The sequence below is a fragment of the Neolamprologus brichardi genome, chromosome 2 (genome assembly GCF_056152115.1).
Source record: "Neolamprologus brichardi isolate AB-2024 chromosome 2, ASM5615211v1, whole genome shotgun sequence".
NCBI classification, from domain to species: domain Eukaryota; kingdom Metazoa; phylum Chordata; class Actinopteri; order Cichliformes; family Cichlidae; genus Neolamprologus; species Neolamprologus brichardi.
In genome coordinates, this window is record NC_142105.1 from 6,058,525 (window position 1) to 6,074,838 (window position 16,314).

At 37.7% G+C, this 16,314-nt stretch overlaps 1 protein-coding gene across 11 annotated transcripts in view; it reads left to right on the forward strand.

The window, feature by feature from the left end:
• The window catches only part of prom1a (prominin 1a), an 89,473-nt gene that overhangs the window by 64,711 nt on the left and 8,448 nt on the right, over positions 1-16,314 (forward strand). For 8 of the 11 annotated variants that reach the window (XM_087846702.1, XM_087846652.1, XM_087846630.1 and 5 more), the window contains 17 exons: positions 2,055-2,284; positions 2,708-2,782; positions 3,678-3,741; positions 4,111-4,270; positions 4,672-4,824; positions 5,048-5,171; positions 6,234-6,337; positions 7,085-7,169; positions 8,886-9,032; positions 10,065-10,136; positions 10,703-10,795; positions 13,415-13,432; positions 13,955-14,008; positions 14,092-14,172; positions 14,256-14,324; positions 15,338-15,427; positions 15,835-15,950. In XM_087846702.1, the coding sequence (XP_087702828.1) occupies positions 2,055-2,284; positions 2,708-2,782; positions 3,678-3,741; positions 4,111-4,270; positions 4,672-4,824; positions 5,048-5,171; positions 6,234-6,337; positions 7,085-7,169; positions 8,886-9,032; positions 10,065-10,136; positions 10,703-10,795; positions 13,415-13,432; positions 13,955-14,008; positions 14,092-14,172; positions 14,256-14,324; positions 15,338-15,427; positions 15,835-15,950 (1,735 nt within the window). The remainder of the gene's footprint in view (positions 1-2,054; positions 2,285-2,707; positions 2,783-3,677; positions 3,742-4,110; positions 4,271-4,671; positions 4,825-5,047; positions 5,172-6,233; positions 6,338-7,084; positions 7,170-8,885; positions 9,033-10,064; positions 10,137-10,702; positions 10,796-13,414; positions 13,433-13,954; positions 14,009-14,091; positions 14,173-14,255; positions 14,325-15,337; positions 15,428-15,834; positions 15,951-16,314) is intronic. The other 3 variants (XM_087846670.1, XM_087846686.1, XM_087846695.1) reach the window with 1 other exon arrangement.

Sequence of the window (16,314 nt, forward strand, 5' to 3'; positions counted from 1 at the left end):
TGATACTGATAAGCGCTCACTGACGCATCACCCTCCCTACCCCGGATCCAACGCCACCTCCAACGCTTACCTCCCCTCTGATGTGGACATCGGGTCAGTTGGAGGCGCAGTCGAAGATTGCAGCGGTCCCAGATCAGATGTACACACTGGAACTCTTTCCCATGTTGCTTGTCTGTGTTTATTGTGCTATGGTGTGTTGATATCTGTGCATTCCTGTATTATCCTTCTGTGTTACACATTTCAATGTTTTTTTCCTCGCCACCTAGCCTGACCTGTCTCCCCAATGTGATGGTTGTGTATCGTATGTACGGTCGGCAAGGTCTGTCATCTCGGTTGTGAGCAAAAGACCTGCAACTGGCAAATAAAGGCTATCTCTCTATCTATCTTTAACAAGATAGAAAAAGGGAATACAAAACCAAGAGATATATACTACTACAATTAAAGATGGTGCTTAAGCGTCCATCTATGGCTTGACAGTGTTGCTAATCGTGCCACTATGTGAGAGTGTATTTACCGTTTCCTCTTGTTCACCTTTTATGCCTCTGTTCAAGGATGCTAGTGTTTTTGTTTTCTTTATCCTGTTTAATTTTAAGCATCCTCTGCAGGCTGCTCACAGACTCTATACTAACACTGGCTGCTGTCTTACAATGAACCCAAATGCATGGAAAAGCGTCGTTTACTGAACAGCAACATCTTTAATAATGGCTCATATTATTCATAGCATTCCTGTTTGCTTAATGTTTGCCAGAAGCGATTCTGTTGCATGCAGTGCAGTTAACTGGGTAATTTTAGATGCTAGAGATTCACACTAGTATCTGAGAACACTACAGACACACTCAAAATGTCAAACCCCATTAGCTTGGACGAGAAACTCAAAAGATATACTTGGATCAGGCCTGGGCTTTACTAGGGATACACCGATTGTGGAGTTTGGGCGGATAGTAATGATTTCTTAGTATGTGCCTGGGAAACAAAGTACAGTTTTAATATCATTGTGCTTTATTTAAATAATTCATTGTTGCTGACTTTTACTTCAACTACATTATATTTTTGAAGCAAACATTGTACTTTGTACTCTATACCATAACATAACACTTGAAATACTTAGTATTTTGCAGATGTTAACTATATAAAGTCACTAATATATAATGCTTTATTAATATAGCTAAAGTTACCTATTACTATATTAGCAATTTAAATAACCTCCAGCTGAAACATTAAAATGAAATACGCATTAATGATTCAATAATTATGATCCAATGATTCAAGCAGCATAATGTGTTCTTTTGGCATTGTAGGATTGTGATTTTAATTAGGTAAAGGGTCTAAATAGTTCCTTTACCACTTAGCAAAACAGTTATTTAATATGAAACAATTTTCTTTTCCTATGTAGTCCCACTTTACACATAATGCTTTTTATAACAGGGTTCAGGGTTGCACACAAGCATGAAAAATCATGCTCTGTTTCTAAGCTGTATTTCTGCTATTTCTGGTCAACCATTCTGATTTCCTCTGGCCTCCACTGCCTTGTTCTGGTTACCCGATTTGTGTTACCAATACACTGTTTAAAAAAGTGTAAAAACAAAACAAAACAAACAAAACAGCTCCATACTTCCTCTTCACTGGTGAAATCAAAGGCTGTCTAATATCACACATTTACTGTTACAGTATTTTCCAGAAGAGACCTGAACAATTCATATAAAGTATTCATGATCCGTTGAGTCATCTGAAGCCAAACCACATAGTAGTATCCAATGGGAATGGAGTTAATCGAAAAGCCCTACATGACAACTCCTTTAATTTAAAATTTTTCCTCAAGATAACTAGTGAAAAAACACCTTCATTTTTCTTTTCCTGAGGATATAAGACAATCCAGCTGACTTTATTTACATTTTGGAAGAACATGTGACTGCAGCGAGAACAGTCCCAAAAACCACTGTTCTTCATTTTTACTTTTTAGGTACTTTGCTTTGTGCATTTCTCCTTTATTGGTTTTTCCCTCATATATTAAACCCAGCTCACTTGCCATGTCGCTTGTGGTCTCGTTATTTCAGCCATGCGAGAAACCAAGGAGGCCTTGGAGAGCGTTAATGCATCTCTGGAGATGCTTCAGGATGGAACAGGGAAACTGAGCCTAAACCTGAGCCAAGTCCGGACCAGCATCAACCACACCCTAAATGACCCTTACTGCCATGATGAAGACTCGGATGCTACCACAGCCCAGCTATGCCGCAACATTCGCCAGTCGCTGTCCCAGCTGCAGATCAGCTCAAATTTCACACGGGTACAAAACTGAATGAATCAAACTCCAATACAAAGCTTTATACTGTAACTGTGGTGCTCTTTTTGGCACGTGTTTGTAATAAAATTGTTCACACTTAAAAATCAGGCTTAAGTATTTGGGCTAATGGATAAGTTCAACGTTTTCTGTGTCTGTCTTAAAGTAATCATCTACCTTTCTATATTGACTCTAAAGATTATGCATTATATTAAGCATTGGAAATGATTATTTTGTCCCATTGTTTCATTTTTTTCTCATGCAGTGTGCTGCACAGTGAAATACAGCAATGGAAAGGTTTAGGTTATTTTTTAAGGAGTTATTTGAACTAGTGAAAAAAATAGATTTCTGAACAGCAATCAGGAATTATTAAATTTTGATAATTTCTTATTGCAAATACTTATCAAAGCTGTGTTTTTCACTTGTTAGCTACCCGATGTGAATGCACAGCTGGAAAAGATGAACGATGTATTGAAAACAGACCTCAGCGCTGTCGTTCAGAGGGTGAGCATGAACCACATTAACTGGACTTGGAGTTTTTTTGTCTTCCAGTCTATTTTCTGATGTATTTTGTCAGTTTTCTTGTTTAGTTGTTCATCTTTAGTTCCTGATTTTTTTTTTTCCAAATGCAACCAAAACGACAAAATGGATAAACAAACTTGGTGTTCCTTCTGTCACAATACGGCTGTGTGCAGGCAAGAGTAGGACCCAAACGCAAACTCGCAGAGACAAAAAGTAAACTCAAAAAACACAGCTTTATTGCTGGCGTGGAGTGGGACACGAAACACAATACAAAACTAAACTGGGAAAACTAAAGCACAAGGAGCCACAGGGAAAAATCACACAGCTATGAGGGAGGACGCAACACTGACAAAGAGAAACATGGGGCTTAAATACACTGAGGGATAACGAGGGGGAATGAGCCACAGGAGGAGAGCACAGCTGGGAGTAATCAGGCAGGACGAGACAAGGGAAGCAAAACTAGAAACATTAACATAGGACAGACTGTGAAAGTAAAACAGGAAACACACTGACGGAACTCAAGACATGTAAACTTAACAGACTGGGGAGACAGAACATAGGGACCTGAAACATGGAACAGAAAGGCACAGTAGACACAACATGAACATAACAACGCCACAGGGGAAGAGTAAAACAAAATGCAGGAACACAGGACCTCTTTCAAAATAAAATGGGAAACATAATGAAACGCAAACATGACAACATAAGAAACACAGACATGAAGCACATGAAGGACTTAACAGGGGTTGGATACACAAGGGGAATCTAATAAACAAATGAACTTAGATAACCTAATGAACAAAATAAACTCAAACTTAAAACGCTGGGTCAAAAGACCCAGGATCATGACACCTTCTTGTTTTTCCTCCTTTCACAGGGCTTCTCCTCTTTGAATGACACGCCGCATATGGTGATTGAACAGACCAGAAGTGTTGTTGAGAGTAAGTGGCTTTTGAACCGATGTTTTTCTGAAATCAAACACAAAAGTTAATAACTCTTGATATATGTTATTACAATAAGTGCTTATATAAATGAATGGATTTTTGTGTTCTCCTTGCACTCTCTGCGTTTCTCTTTATGTTTCATTTGTTATGTACTGTAAGTTTGTTTCTTGTAGCAAGAATGGGGCCTTTTTGAATTGCACAGATTTCACTTTAAACGTTTGTTGATATAGTCGTCTAATTCAATGTTAAATTTCAATCCGGGTTAATATTTTTCCCCAAAATGGTAAAACTGATGAATTTATTTATTTTTCAAGTATCTTTACACTCTTCATTTTTTTTCTGTTTTGAAAAAATGATTTCTCTCAGGTGTAACAAATTTGGTGGATACCATTGGCAATAACATCAGCAGCTTTTCCAAGGCATTCCCAGTGCAGAGCTGCCTGTCCAACTTCACCATCTTCGTTAACCATGTGCACGCCAAGATTGAAGACTACTACCCAGAAATTGACAAAATGGACTTCTACAGGTATTCTTCTTCACTTCACAAAGCATATCTGTGTATTTATAAGTGCTTTGCATAAAAGGAAAACCTCTAAGGGTAAAAGTAAAGAAACTATCATGTAAATGTGCTGAAACAAGGTAACTATATTAATGCAATATGCCTGATGTTTGACATTTATCTTGCTTTATGTTTTTTCTCTTTTCCTTTTTAGTAAGCTTTGTGTTCTATTTACATTGTACCCATCCTAGTTTCTGTGCTTATGTGCTTTTTTGGCTGGATAAGCAAGTGGAGCAAAGCTCTCTTTCTCGAGGATGCTTTGACAGTTTGTTGATATAAACCACAGTGGGAACTGTGCTTATTTATATTTTGTGGTAAACCACCTTCTGTGAGATCTCTAATAGTTTGGCTTTGCCCGCTGCCTTCAGGTGGATTGGCTGCATTGCTCTTTGTTGCATGGTGGTCCTGGTCCTGGCCTTCAACTACCTGGGCCTGCTGTGCGGCACGCTGGGCTATGACAAACATGCCTCACCTACAACACGGGGCTGCATCTCCAATACAGGAGGAACGATGCTTATGGCGTAAGTCCAGTATGCAAAGTGTAAAAAGCTGCCACAACTCAGGTTTATGTTGCTATTTTAACGCCTACAAGTACGACTGTAGTATAACTGTACACGTTCTAGTAGTTTTTACAGTTATTAAAACTGTACTAACAACAGCTTGTTTCACTATAAAGCTACAGTTCACTGTGTTAGAATTGTGCACATCAGCTGTACCACAGGGACTATTTGTTCATCTCCACAGTGGAGTTGGATTTAGCTTCCTCTTCTCCTGGGTACTGATGGGAGTGGTCACCATCATCTTCCTGGCTGGAGGGAACATGGAGAAACTTGTGTGCGAACCATTCCACACCAAAGAGCTTTTCAAGGCAAGTCATGCAATGATAAGGGAGATAAAATGTAAACAGAGCGTTTTTTGATTGTGTAAAAGTGGATCCCACACATAATGCATACAAAGGGCCCTGCTTTCAAAGATGAATATATATTATTAAATAAAAGTCCTACTTGAAGAGTAAAAGAAACATTCTATATATTTTTCTTTGAAAACTGACTGTAATTCATAGAAAAATCCAACGTGTGTATCTGTGTGTGATACAACTAAAAATGTAAATAGTGAACCTTAGCTTCATACATTCAGAAGTGAATATTTTCAGACACAGCACACTGTGATCTCTCTTCATTACCCACTGTGGTAAAGCTGAGGCCGGCATGTGCTTCGTCATAGTGTTTAGTTTTTGTTTTGGTGGTTGTGACATTTGGTGTAGATTAATCTGCTTTAGCTTTACTGGGCAGTCCTCTCAAAAATGTGTCCGTGCATTGTTAGCAGTGCAGAACCAATGTGTCATTTTCATTCAGCTTCACTCCACCCCGAGTTATAATTCTGCGATCCCACAGTCTGGGAACCACTGGCACAGATAATTGATAGTATAAGCACACTACATAAAACTTGGTGTCCCTTAGGTGGGCTCATTGGAATAGCATTTGCTGCCAGTTTTCAGGGGCAAGCTGTTATGTGCATTAAATCTGAATGCATCTGCACTCAACCCATCCATAATTCAGAAGATCGAATTTTGCCTCAAGTTTAAAAAACAAATAAAGAAATGGGCAAAAAAAGGCTGAAATATTCTGCTATTTTTCTTCATTTATTTTCATGAAAGAGAACGAAGTTCGTCAGATTTGGAGTGGGGTCTCTTAAGTAATTTATAGAAGTTTCTGCAAATGAAATTAATTTTCAGCATTTTCTTCTGTGTCTCCATGATTGCTCTTCTCGACTTTCTTGCCGCCTCAGTGAGGACGAACTGCATCGTGGACGATGATGCGCATTTGTTTCTAATTTGAATTTACATTAACGAATTTACTGATGGATTCATTTTGCTTCTCCATAGGAATTATTGATTATACATCCTGTTTCCTGCTCTCTAATTCACCAGGTTGTGGATACTCCATATATGATCAACCCAGAGTGGAAGAACTTCATCCCTGGCTACATGTACAACGACTCTGAGCTGAAGTTGACAACAGAGAGCTTATACAGGCAAAGAAAAGGATTTTTTGTGTATTTAGATGACACTGTCACGCCATTATTCTCACACCCTTCTCCACCTGTCTTCTCTATATTTCATGCATACACTAGTTTACAACAACATGAATGATTTTTTTTCAGCAAGACAACCCATTTATCTAAGTATAGTCTGCAAAATTAATCGATGATGTTTTTTCATTTTTTTTATTTGGCTTAGGGTCAGACATCAAGCATCTGTTCAGTATCTTGTTTCCATTGATGGAGATACAAATGAGAAAGAAGGAGAGGGTTACTATTAACCTGGCTTTGCTAATTAGGATAGTTTTTTTCTACGCTGTCTGCACTGCTTTTCTGCAGCCTCTTTCTTAGTGATTACACGAGCTTTCATCATCTTCCTGCAGTGTGATGCTGCGCATTCTCAGTATACTGGGATGGCAGATTCATCGTCACCATTTTCAAACAGAATGTGTTTTCAAGTTTTCTCACTTTATAAAGCAAGTCTAAGATATGTGGCTACCTAAATGCTTTCAAGGCATTTTTAGCTTTAATATATTTGCAAACATTTTAAGCTTTTCGTGAATAATACACTGTCTCTCATAAATGGACATATTAGTCATGTACTTCCAGTCAGTTTCACTTGGTGGCAGCAAATATTTTAACTATGACAGAAAGTTACATGTTGATATTTCTCTTTCTCTCTTTCTTTCTTTTTTTCCCCCCCTTTCTGATATTTCTGTGTGTATTTGTTGTCTTCATTAGTACTTGCAAAAAGAACCAAGGCATCTACTCTGCCATGCGTCTGGACAAAGTCTTCAATATTTCCTCTTACCTCAACACCACAGTGGTTAGTAACCTTTACGTACTCTGTTGTAGTTATTATTATGATAGGATGTTGTCTTATAATAGCTGGAAGCAACTAAAATAGCTCTTTTTTTCTCCTAAAGTGTTATACACTTTACATTACCAGTTCATATAATGATACATTATATTAACCTTTAATAGGACGAATTTCAATCAGCTGAAAAAGCATAACTCTGATGTTGCTCACATATCAGGGTAAAGTCAGGGGTAATCTTTGTCCACGTGTAATGTTTTCTCTCTTCCCTCCCACTCGCAAAACATAATAAAACAGCTGGATTAAAAAGGAAATAAGGTCCCAGACATCTGCAGTCAAGGCTGCAGTACTTTGTTTGCATTACCTTATAAGTTCTTAGGTCCCAAACTAAAAGGGATGCTGACAGCTGATAATTTCAGCATGCTTTAGCCCTTAAGTCAGTGTACGCCTGTGTGACATTATATTGATTTAAGTTTCTATTTCCCCGTGACTGTAAGCCAGCCACCTCTGCATTCAGCACTTTCCTGCCAGTTGGCACAATTGCCTTGACTCATTGTCGCCAACAGATGATATGTTCCATGCGGCTCCTGGATATTGTTCATTTTTCTTCATTAAACCCTGAAAATTGTTCTAAAAGTCTGACACTTTTTATTCTGTTAATTTACCAATCATACAAACTATAAGCAGCAAATCTAAAAACTCCCCCCTATTGTGAATATACATCTATTCTAAGAAGAGCTTCCCTCTTTTAAGCTAACATGCTTGTTATCACCATAGTAACTCTAATTTATCTCACTGTATAAATGCACAGCAGTTTCTCACATGGCTCTAGGTTATATGCAGCATGGGTGCCAACTTTAACACCAAATGGTGACATGAAATATTATTATATTTATATAGTCTATGATATATACCTTTGAATTGATCATAAGTATTCACATTTCAAAATTCATTCCAAAAAAAGTTTAAAAAACTATATTTTCAGGCAGTAAATGGGGGTGTCATTGGCGTATGTGGATTCAGTGTATGGAGTGTTGCGCAGCTCATCTCTTTGTAGAATTTTCTATATTAAATAAAAGTTGTGCAACCCATCACATGCAGGACATTTCTAGTGTTATTGGAAACAAATAAACATACAACCATGTGATCTATGAACAGCTTTTATTGTCAGTATTTTTGGTCTGGTTGCCTTTAAAGTGCCACAAAACAACAACTTCTTTTTTGGTTGTGAAATTACATATTTCTATTCACGACATCTTTCATGAAAATCACACTTGCCAAGATATGTCTCGGTACGGCTATGGCTTTGCTTTTTGGGACAACAGTCCTTAAAGCATACAGTCCAGTGCAAGCAAAAGTACTCTTACTATTTACTATTAAATGAAAGGATTATGTAGAGAAATGTATGACTGGGGACTGTAAAACAAAAAAATCAAGAGAAAACATCACTGGTATATGTAGACTTCCATCCAAACCACATCTTTAAGATTTTGGGTCGCTCGTGTGCCAACATTTGTTTTGTGTTTATGGAAGCCTTTCATTATTTTTATGTTTATACAGTCACAATACTGGAAATTTACTCAAAGTCCTAAGATTACCACCTTTTTTTCTGATGTTATGTCAAGAAAATGGGAGCATACACATAAAATATGCATGAATAACATTTAATATATACATTCTAGAACAACTAAACTAAAAAAGTATTTCATATCTTTGTGTTAACAGTTCACAAAGGATGTGGTCAGTCAGCTGGACAGTCTTAAGATCGACTTGAGAGGCATAATCCTGTTGGAGGCAGAGGGAAGGCAGAACCTCCTGGATTTCTCTGAAGCAGGGCTGTCAGAGATCAACTACGCCGACTACCTGGAGGAGGTGACACATCAGCACAAGCATACTGGAATGAGCAAACACATCAGCGGGAAAGAAAAAAATGCGCAACACAAATAAATCCCTTAAAATATGCATGAATGAAGGGGGAAGGGCATAATTGGATAATCAGGCACACAAAACCACGCAGGAAGTAGTGTGGTTTTGTGTGCCTGCAAGGGACAGGCCAGCATACACAACAAAGACAAGAAGCAATACGCAGAAGGAGACACACACAATATTTGTGTAAAACAGCTACACAACCAAGGTATTTCTTTGTGATTACTAGACTGAATTGTTCTGTAGATGCACCGGTTTATCTGAGAAAGCACAATCCAAGTAGAAAGAGTGGGGAGTCAAATAATAATGAATTGTTATAAATTCTTACGTAATTACACACAAACATATTTCAGCTGTGCTTTAATGGTATGCTACCAGAAATAGCTCACTTCTGTGGGCGCAGTCTAAGAGGCACCTCCACTGCTGTCAGTTAACATACAACAGGCAGCCATGCTTCGCCTGATAAGAGCTTCAGTGTGATACAGAACAGTGGGTTTCGTCGAGGACCACTGCAGCTCAATTATCCAAAGGTGATCCTGCCAAGGCAAAGAGGATGTAGGAACAGGCAGGGACTTGGCATTTCATGTCTTGTCTAACACAACCCGTCAGGTTCACATAGAATTATTTCCCCAGAGTGACTGACAATAAAAAAAAAAAAGCTTTAAAGACTGACCGATACTCAACGCACACACCCTGCAAAAGTCAAGCTGACACATTTTTATGTGCAGCATGTCTCTCTGCTGTCTGTTGGAAATAATATAAGTGACAAAAAGTTATATTAAATAGCTTTCTAGCGGTTTAATTGACTGGAATCTGTGCAGTTGAAAAGCTGCTACAGAAGAAACTACAGGATGAAGGTGAAAATGTAGCTAAAAGAAAAGGAGTGGACAAAAAAACATCTTTAATTTAACTTTGCTACTATAAAGGAAAACAACCTTACTTTTTATATTTTGTTCTCTTTTACTTTGATATCTTTAGGTGAATAAGGGGGTCACTGTAGTGGATCTACTCTCATTTGCCAGGGAACTGGAGGCCCAGACAGACCTGATGGTAAGAATCTGGCTTTTATACAAGCACCCAGTAGTGGTTGTATAAAGTGTTTTCTTTTGTGTGCACACTGATTTAATTTGCTTATGTACTTACAATGCCACAGGAGCACTTGATGGCAAAAAATGAAAAGAAAATATGGATGTTCTTGCTCTCTAAGCTCTCTCTCAACGGCTCTGCCTGAACAAATAAAAGCTCCCAATGATGTGTGACTGCCGTCCATTGCATTTAGGGCAGCACAGCATGCTCATTCACTTTCAATTAGTCCATTAGGATCCTGTAGAAAGATGGAGTTTGTAGTTAGTTGATTTTAGAGAAAGGGGCTTTTAAAGAGATTTTAATCTAAAGGTCCCATAAGTTTGTTGTCCTGAAGTAAACCCAGCTGCTCCGTAAATTCAATAATTTGATTCCTCTCCTGGATGAAAGGGATAAAGAACTATATTCTAATGTACTGTTATATAAAAGGCAAGGAAAATTAATGTATAATATATGTGCTTCAATTCCATCTAAGCCTTTGATATATTTATCTTCATATATTTCAAGATTGTGTGGTTGTTTGTGCGTTTCAGCCCAAAAGTAATCTGCAGTCTTCTCTGAAAGGCCACGTTAGCACTCTGCGGCAGATCCACAGGCAACAGATCGTCCCAATGGAGCAATCCATGGTAATGCCCTACTGTGTTTCTCTGTTTACTACTGAGATAGCTATTTCTGTTTTCTGCTTAGATTCATTTAGTTATTCTCTTTGAGGAAAGATTCGTCCTACATCATTTCAAAACTATGTGCCAGTGGTTGCTGATTTAATTTGCATTAATTTGGTGTGTTCAGTTGTCATGGTTGTTTGCCTGCCCCTCCCTTCAGACAGGAATTGATATGACTTTCAGGTGAATTATAGAAGTGATAAAAGTATGTATTAGATGCCTTTATTTGTGTGTTTATTTAAATTAGTTTTAGTCAGTAAATATTACAAGCTAATCTTCATTTTAACTAAAATGGTCAAACTTTAAAAAATGAAGAAAAATGAATTAATTAAGAGGATGGGGAAAGAAGCAGAATAAGATATAAGATATTTACTTGACAAAAAACAGGGTCTCATTATGGTGGCAGCATCCTATATATCCCATATATTGTTTACTATGTATATATTGTATGATTGTAAATTCAGTTCTCTTAAGCTCTAAAGAATATTTAAAATCTTTTGGTCCACTGTCTTTACTTTTCCCACCTCAGTGGGTAGTTGATTTTAGGCTTTTTAAACCTGAGGCCCTACTTGCACAGGCCTATACTGTGTACTGGTTGGTAACTACTGGTCGGTAAGAAAAAATGTGCATTCCCCAGCAAGTTGGTGAATTGTTGCTGGAGTTTGCTGGCAGTCGCTTGGTGACATGGGTCACATCATCATTTGCTTTCAAAGTATATGTCGTGCCTTTTGAAACATTTTGGTTTCGAAGATAGGCAGACAGTCTCCATTTCCAATTTGTGACACACTTTTTCAAGTGTCATTACCTTTTAGTGATTAGCCTCATGAGTGTCTGCGGACCATTTAGTGTCCTCCATGCAAAGTACCATGGACTGCTAGTGATATAACCTATCACAACACTGAGGTCGAGCAGGTCATCTACTGATCAGAAGGTTAGTGGTTCGATCCCCGGCTCCTCCAGTCTGTATGCCAAGTATTCTTGGACAAGATACTAACCCCAAATTGCTCTCCGATATGTTGGCACTAAGAAACTTAGAAGACGGTGCTTGTGTGATTGGGTGAATGCACCATGTTGTATAGAGCGCTTTGAGTACTCCAGGAGAGTAGAAAAGCGCTATATAAGAATCAGTCCATTTACAAGGAGGAGTTTGTTGCAGCACCCTTTTTACAACCTATTTCATACAGTAACCTCGAGGACCACTCAGTCAGACTGGGGATCGCCAACTGGTATCTAGGCCTGTGTTACTGAGGCCTAACATAACACTTTGCCTGGTGTCAAAATACAGAGACATAAGCAACCAGTGGCTAGTTGAGCTACATATTTTACTTGGGACTAGGGCTGGGCCATATCATACCGTTCACGGTAATACCGGTATAATGTTGGGCAACGACAAGAAAATGAAATATCGCGATAGAATTTGGGTAAAACGCGCATGGGCGGTGCCTTTGTTTTCATACGCACATGGCGGAAAAAGCGTGCCGGCGGTGACGGAGAATGAGAAGGGCGAATGAAACGGATAAACCAGAATTGGTTTGTAAAAATGCTGCAGCTTCAATGGTGTGGAGCTGGCACACTTTAAATCAGTCCTTTGATTTTTCTGAAAATCGACAGAGCCCCTTATAATCCCGTGTGCCTTATGTATGAATTCTGGTTGTGTTTACTGACCTCGAAACGATTTTATGTGGTACACGGCGCTTGAAAATCTGTCAAATGTTTCAGTAGACTTTGCTAAGCTACGAAGCCGCACCGCTTAATGGATTGTCGGAGCATTACGGCATCGTAGGAGGAGCCTCGCGGAGTGATACGTACTGTGCTTCAACATAATATTACCGTATTGTGTGTGTATAACCTCTTTTTAAGTTTTGTGGATATTATACATGGTTATGCTGAGGATATGTCGGCCAATTTCCACTGGAAATGCCTTTTGGTTAAACTGTCAGCAAGGAATTTGCATTTGCACTGTTAAATTTTTATATAACTTTAATGCAGATAAAAAAACAGCTGCTTGTTTAAGTGAAAATACATTGGTGGGTTTTTTTGCACTAATAAAGTTGTGGAGTTGTAAAGTATTTTGTCTAGTGTCAGTTATATCGTCAGTTATATCGTTATCGCAAATTTTCAAATGTATATCGTGATAAATATTTTTGGTCATATCGCCCTGCTCTACTTGGGACCACAACAGAGCTAAAAGACATGAGCCCTGTAGATTTATTTTATTATAAAATTTATGTGTTAGATGTCAGGATCCCAAACTCAAGTTGGAGTATTTCCTGTTAACATTTGCAAATATATATTTCAGAGAATTAAATAAACCTTGACAGAGATAAGACATTTATATGATTCATTTAATATAATTTAAATGGGGAATTCTGACCCTCAGGCATGTGTCATCTAAGACACCATGACTGTGAAAAACAAATTAAATATTCAGTTTTATTTCCCCTGTCAAAGCCAATGCCATTCTTCTGAATAACAGCAATTATTTCCAGCTACAAGCAGTTCAGACGAGCAGTGATATTCTTCAACACAGACTTTTACAGCTGCTTTTTTTTATGTTGTTCTTTTTCCTCTTTCAACTTCAAGAAGTATGTTAGAGCAAGGGTAAGCAGAAATGCGTTCGTCTTGTGTAATAAGTGTCCCCATTCGTTCTGTGGAACATTAACAAACACTGACATCATTTAGAGTAATTTTATTTATTTTTTAAAAAAGAGGGGGGAAAAGTCCAATTTTAGGCTGCATTGTGTGTTTTTATTAAATGTACATTATACTCATGTACTCTGGTGTTATACGTGAGGAGTTTTGTGCTAAAATGTCAGAAATATCCACTTAAAGAAAAGAAATGTTGTGTAGCAACCCTATCTACTTAGTCACTAGTGAAAGCAAAGGAAAGACCAGTTAGTTGTTGCATATGTTACAATTAATTTGCCTTTGAAGCTGAATCATGTTTTTCTTTTCGTTGTGGATATTTAATTTTGGAACAGAACTCTTTAGCATGGAAAGATGTTATTCATCAAGTGTCGGTTGATTCTGGTTTCCATTTCTGTTTCACTGGCTTATTTTTTGAACGGATGTAATTAACCTCTGAACTTTGACCTTTATACTTAAAATTTTGTTGCTCTACAGAGTGCGCTGAACCAGAGTATGAGGTTCCTGGAAAGAACAGCGTCTGATCTTCCTGTAAGTAAAATAGTCCTCAAGTTTAAGTCAGAAATCATTTAATCATCATCATCTAAACGAAAGCCGTTGTTTCTTCTCCGTAGAACAAAATCTTAGCTGTTCTTGATGCCATCAAAGCTGCGCAGTTCCTCATCTCGCAGAACGCTACGCATTTAATAACTCGGGTAACAGCTGAATTATTTTTCTTTGCTTTTATACTTGATTTGTATAAAATGCTGTACTTACATTGTGTCCTAATCTTCCTTAGGAGTCCAGAAAGTACACCACCACCATTATTGGCTACTTTCATCAATACATTGAATGGGTGAAAACATCTGTAAGTTTCGGTGTGCTAATTTGCTATTTTTTCTTAGAAGGGGAAACAAAATTATATTTTTGCAAAAAATGTTGTTTGTTTGTTTGTTTTTTGTTTGTTTGCTTTTTTTTTTCTTTTTTTTTTTTGTTTTTAGCAAATATCAACCTGTTACAGATCATTAAGAACCTGCACCAAGATTTAGATAGCACTTCCACAAACGATGAAAACTTCAATCAGCAGATATGTCATTTATCAAATGTATCATATCTGATATATAGTACACGGTTCATTCTTTGTCTGACTTCAGGAATGATATAAAGCTCATATTAAATCTTTCTTTTCTCAGGCAGATTTAGATACTACGACACTGGAGAGCTGGACACACAAGACATTCTAGGTCTCAGGCTCTACAGTAGTCAGATCGCATTTAAATCTGCCTTTTACTTGAATCGTCTACATTGAGACTTATTGTCGACTCACATTGATTCTATTGGAATCACTTCAAGTCTTCCAATAAAATGTCTCAAACTACAAAGAATAAAATTCAGAAGGAATTCCAAGAAATAATTCTCAGTAACACCATATTTCACTTGCTGGAATGTGAACATTCTGTCTCCCTGAATCATAATTTGTTAACACTTTGAAGGTGTGGGTCTATTTCTCACAGTGTTGATTTAGCCTGAAGCGAATGTTGCATTGCAAAACTTTGCATGTTGCATAAAGGTTTTGGAGTGTATAAAGAGAAGTCAAATATAACAGTTACGACCTCTATAAATTTGAGGAATTTGCTCTGTGGCATGTCGGTTTCTGCTTTAGTTAACTAAAGGAATGAAAGTAAAAAACAAACAAACAAGATGCTTTAATCATGAAGCTTTTCTGTTGATCTCAGAAGTCTCTTTTTGTTTGCCAAGAACACTGCAAGGAGACGTTGTGCAATTGTTTACATTTCCAAGACAGACTTTAACGTGCAACATAATTGTACAGTGTTACTGAATCTGTTGTGTGTTGACATTTCCTGTTTATATCCTCTGTAGCTGGCTATGGAAGTTGCACCATGCAAGCCCTTCAGCAACATGGTGGACACGGCAGAAATCATGGCTTGCAGTTTCGTGGTTGACTCTATGGTAACAATATTAGAAATACAGGAAGACAGACCCTGTTTAAACAGACTTGTAACAGATTATATTTGGGTTAAAAAACTCTGTAACTGGGTAAAGAACCTTGATTCCCACTGTAAAAGTCACATCCAGTACTGTTTTGATGGAGTAAATGATGATAAAATATAAAATTTATGAGCATAGCAAAAGTGTGACAGTTTTAAATGGCTCTAACTGGAGCGACTACTGTCGATCTTAATCTATTATTCATTTGATTTATATAATGTCCTGAGGGAAGACATATTTTATATTACTTGCATAGCCTGAACTTTTGCATGAAATCTTTCCTCAGTAATAACAGAAGGCTAAAATAATTATGAATTTATATCCTGATAGGTTATCATTTCCACCCTAAGTACTTGCCTTTCCAACAGAACACTTTCTGGATGGGCCTGGGCTGCAGCACTCTCCTCCTGCTCCCGAGCATTATTCTAGCAGTAAAACTGGCCAAGTACTACCGCAGGATGGACACAGAGGATGTTTACGATGAGTGAGTATTTGTACATGCTCTTCTACTTTTTCCTTAAATGTATTTATAGTTTTCATATTAAATACCGAGTAAGTGTAAAGTTAAGTAACATCTACACTGCTCTGTGAATGTCCACATACTGTAAGACAGTTTATAATCTTTGTAGGAGACATGTCACATTCTGATAATGGTTGCAGGACATCCTTCTGTTATCTCTATTCTGTCTTTTCTGTCTGCTTTGTGCATGTTAAGCTGCAAATCATATGAAGGAATCAAGTTTTTATTTTTTTATATAAATATTTTAGCTGGATTTTTGGGGTTTATTGCAGTCAAATGAACTTTGAATGGGTCTTGCTTGTCACGTTGGCTCTACAAGTTTACAGTT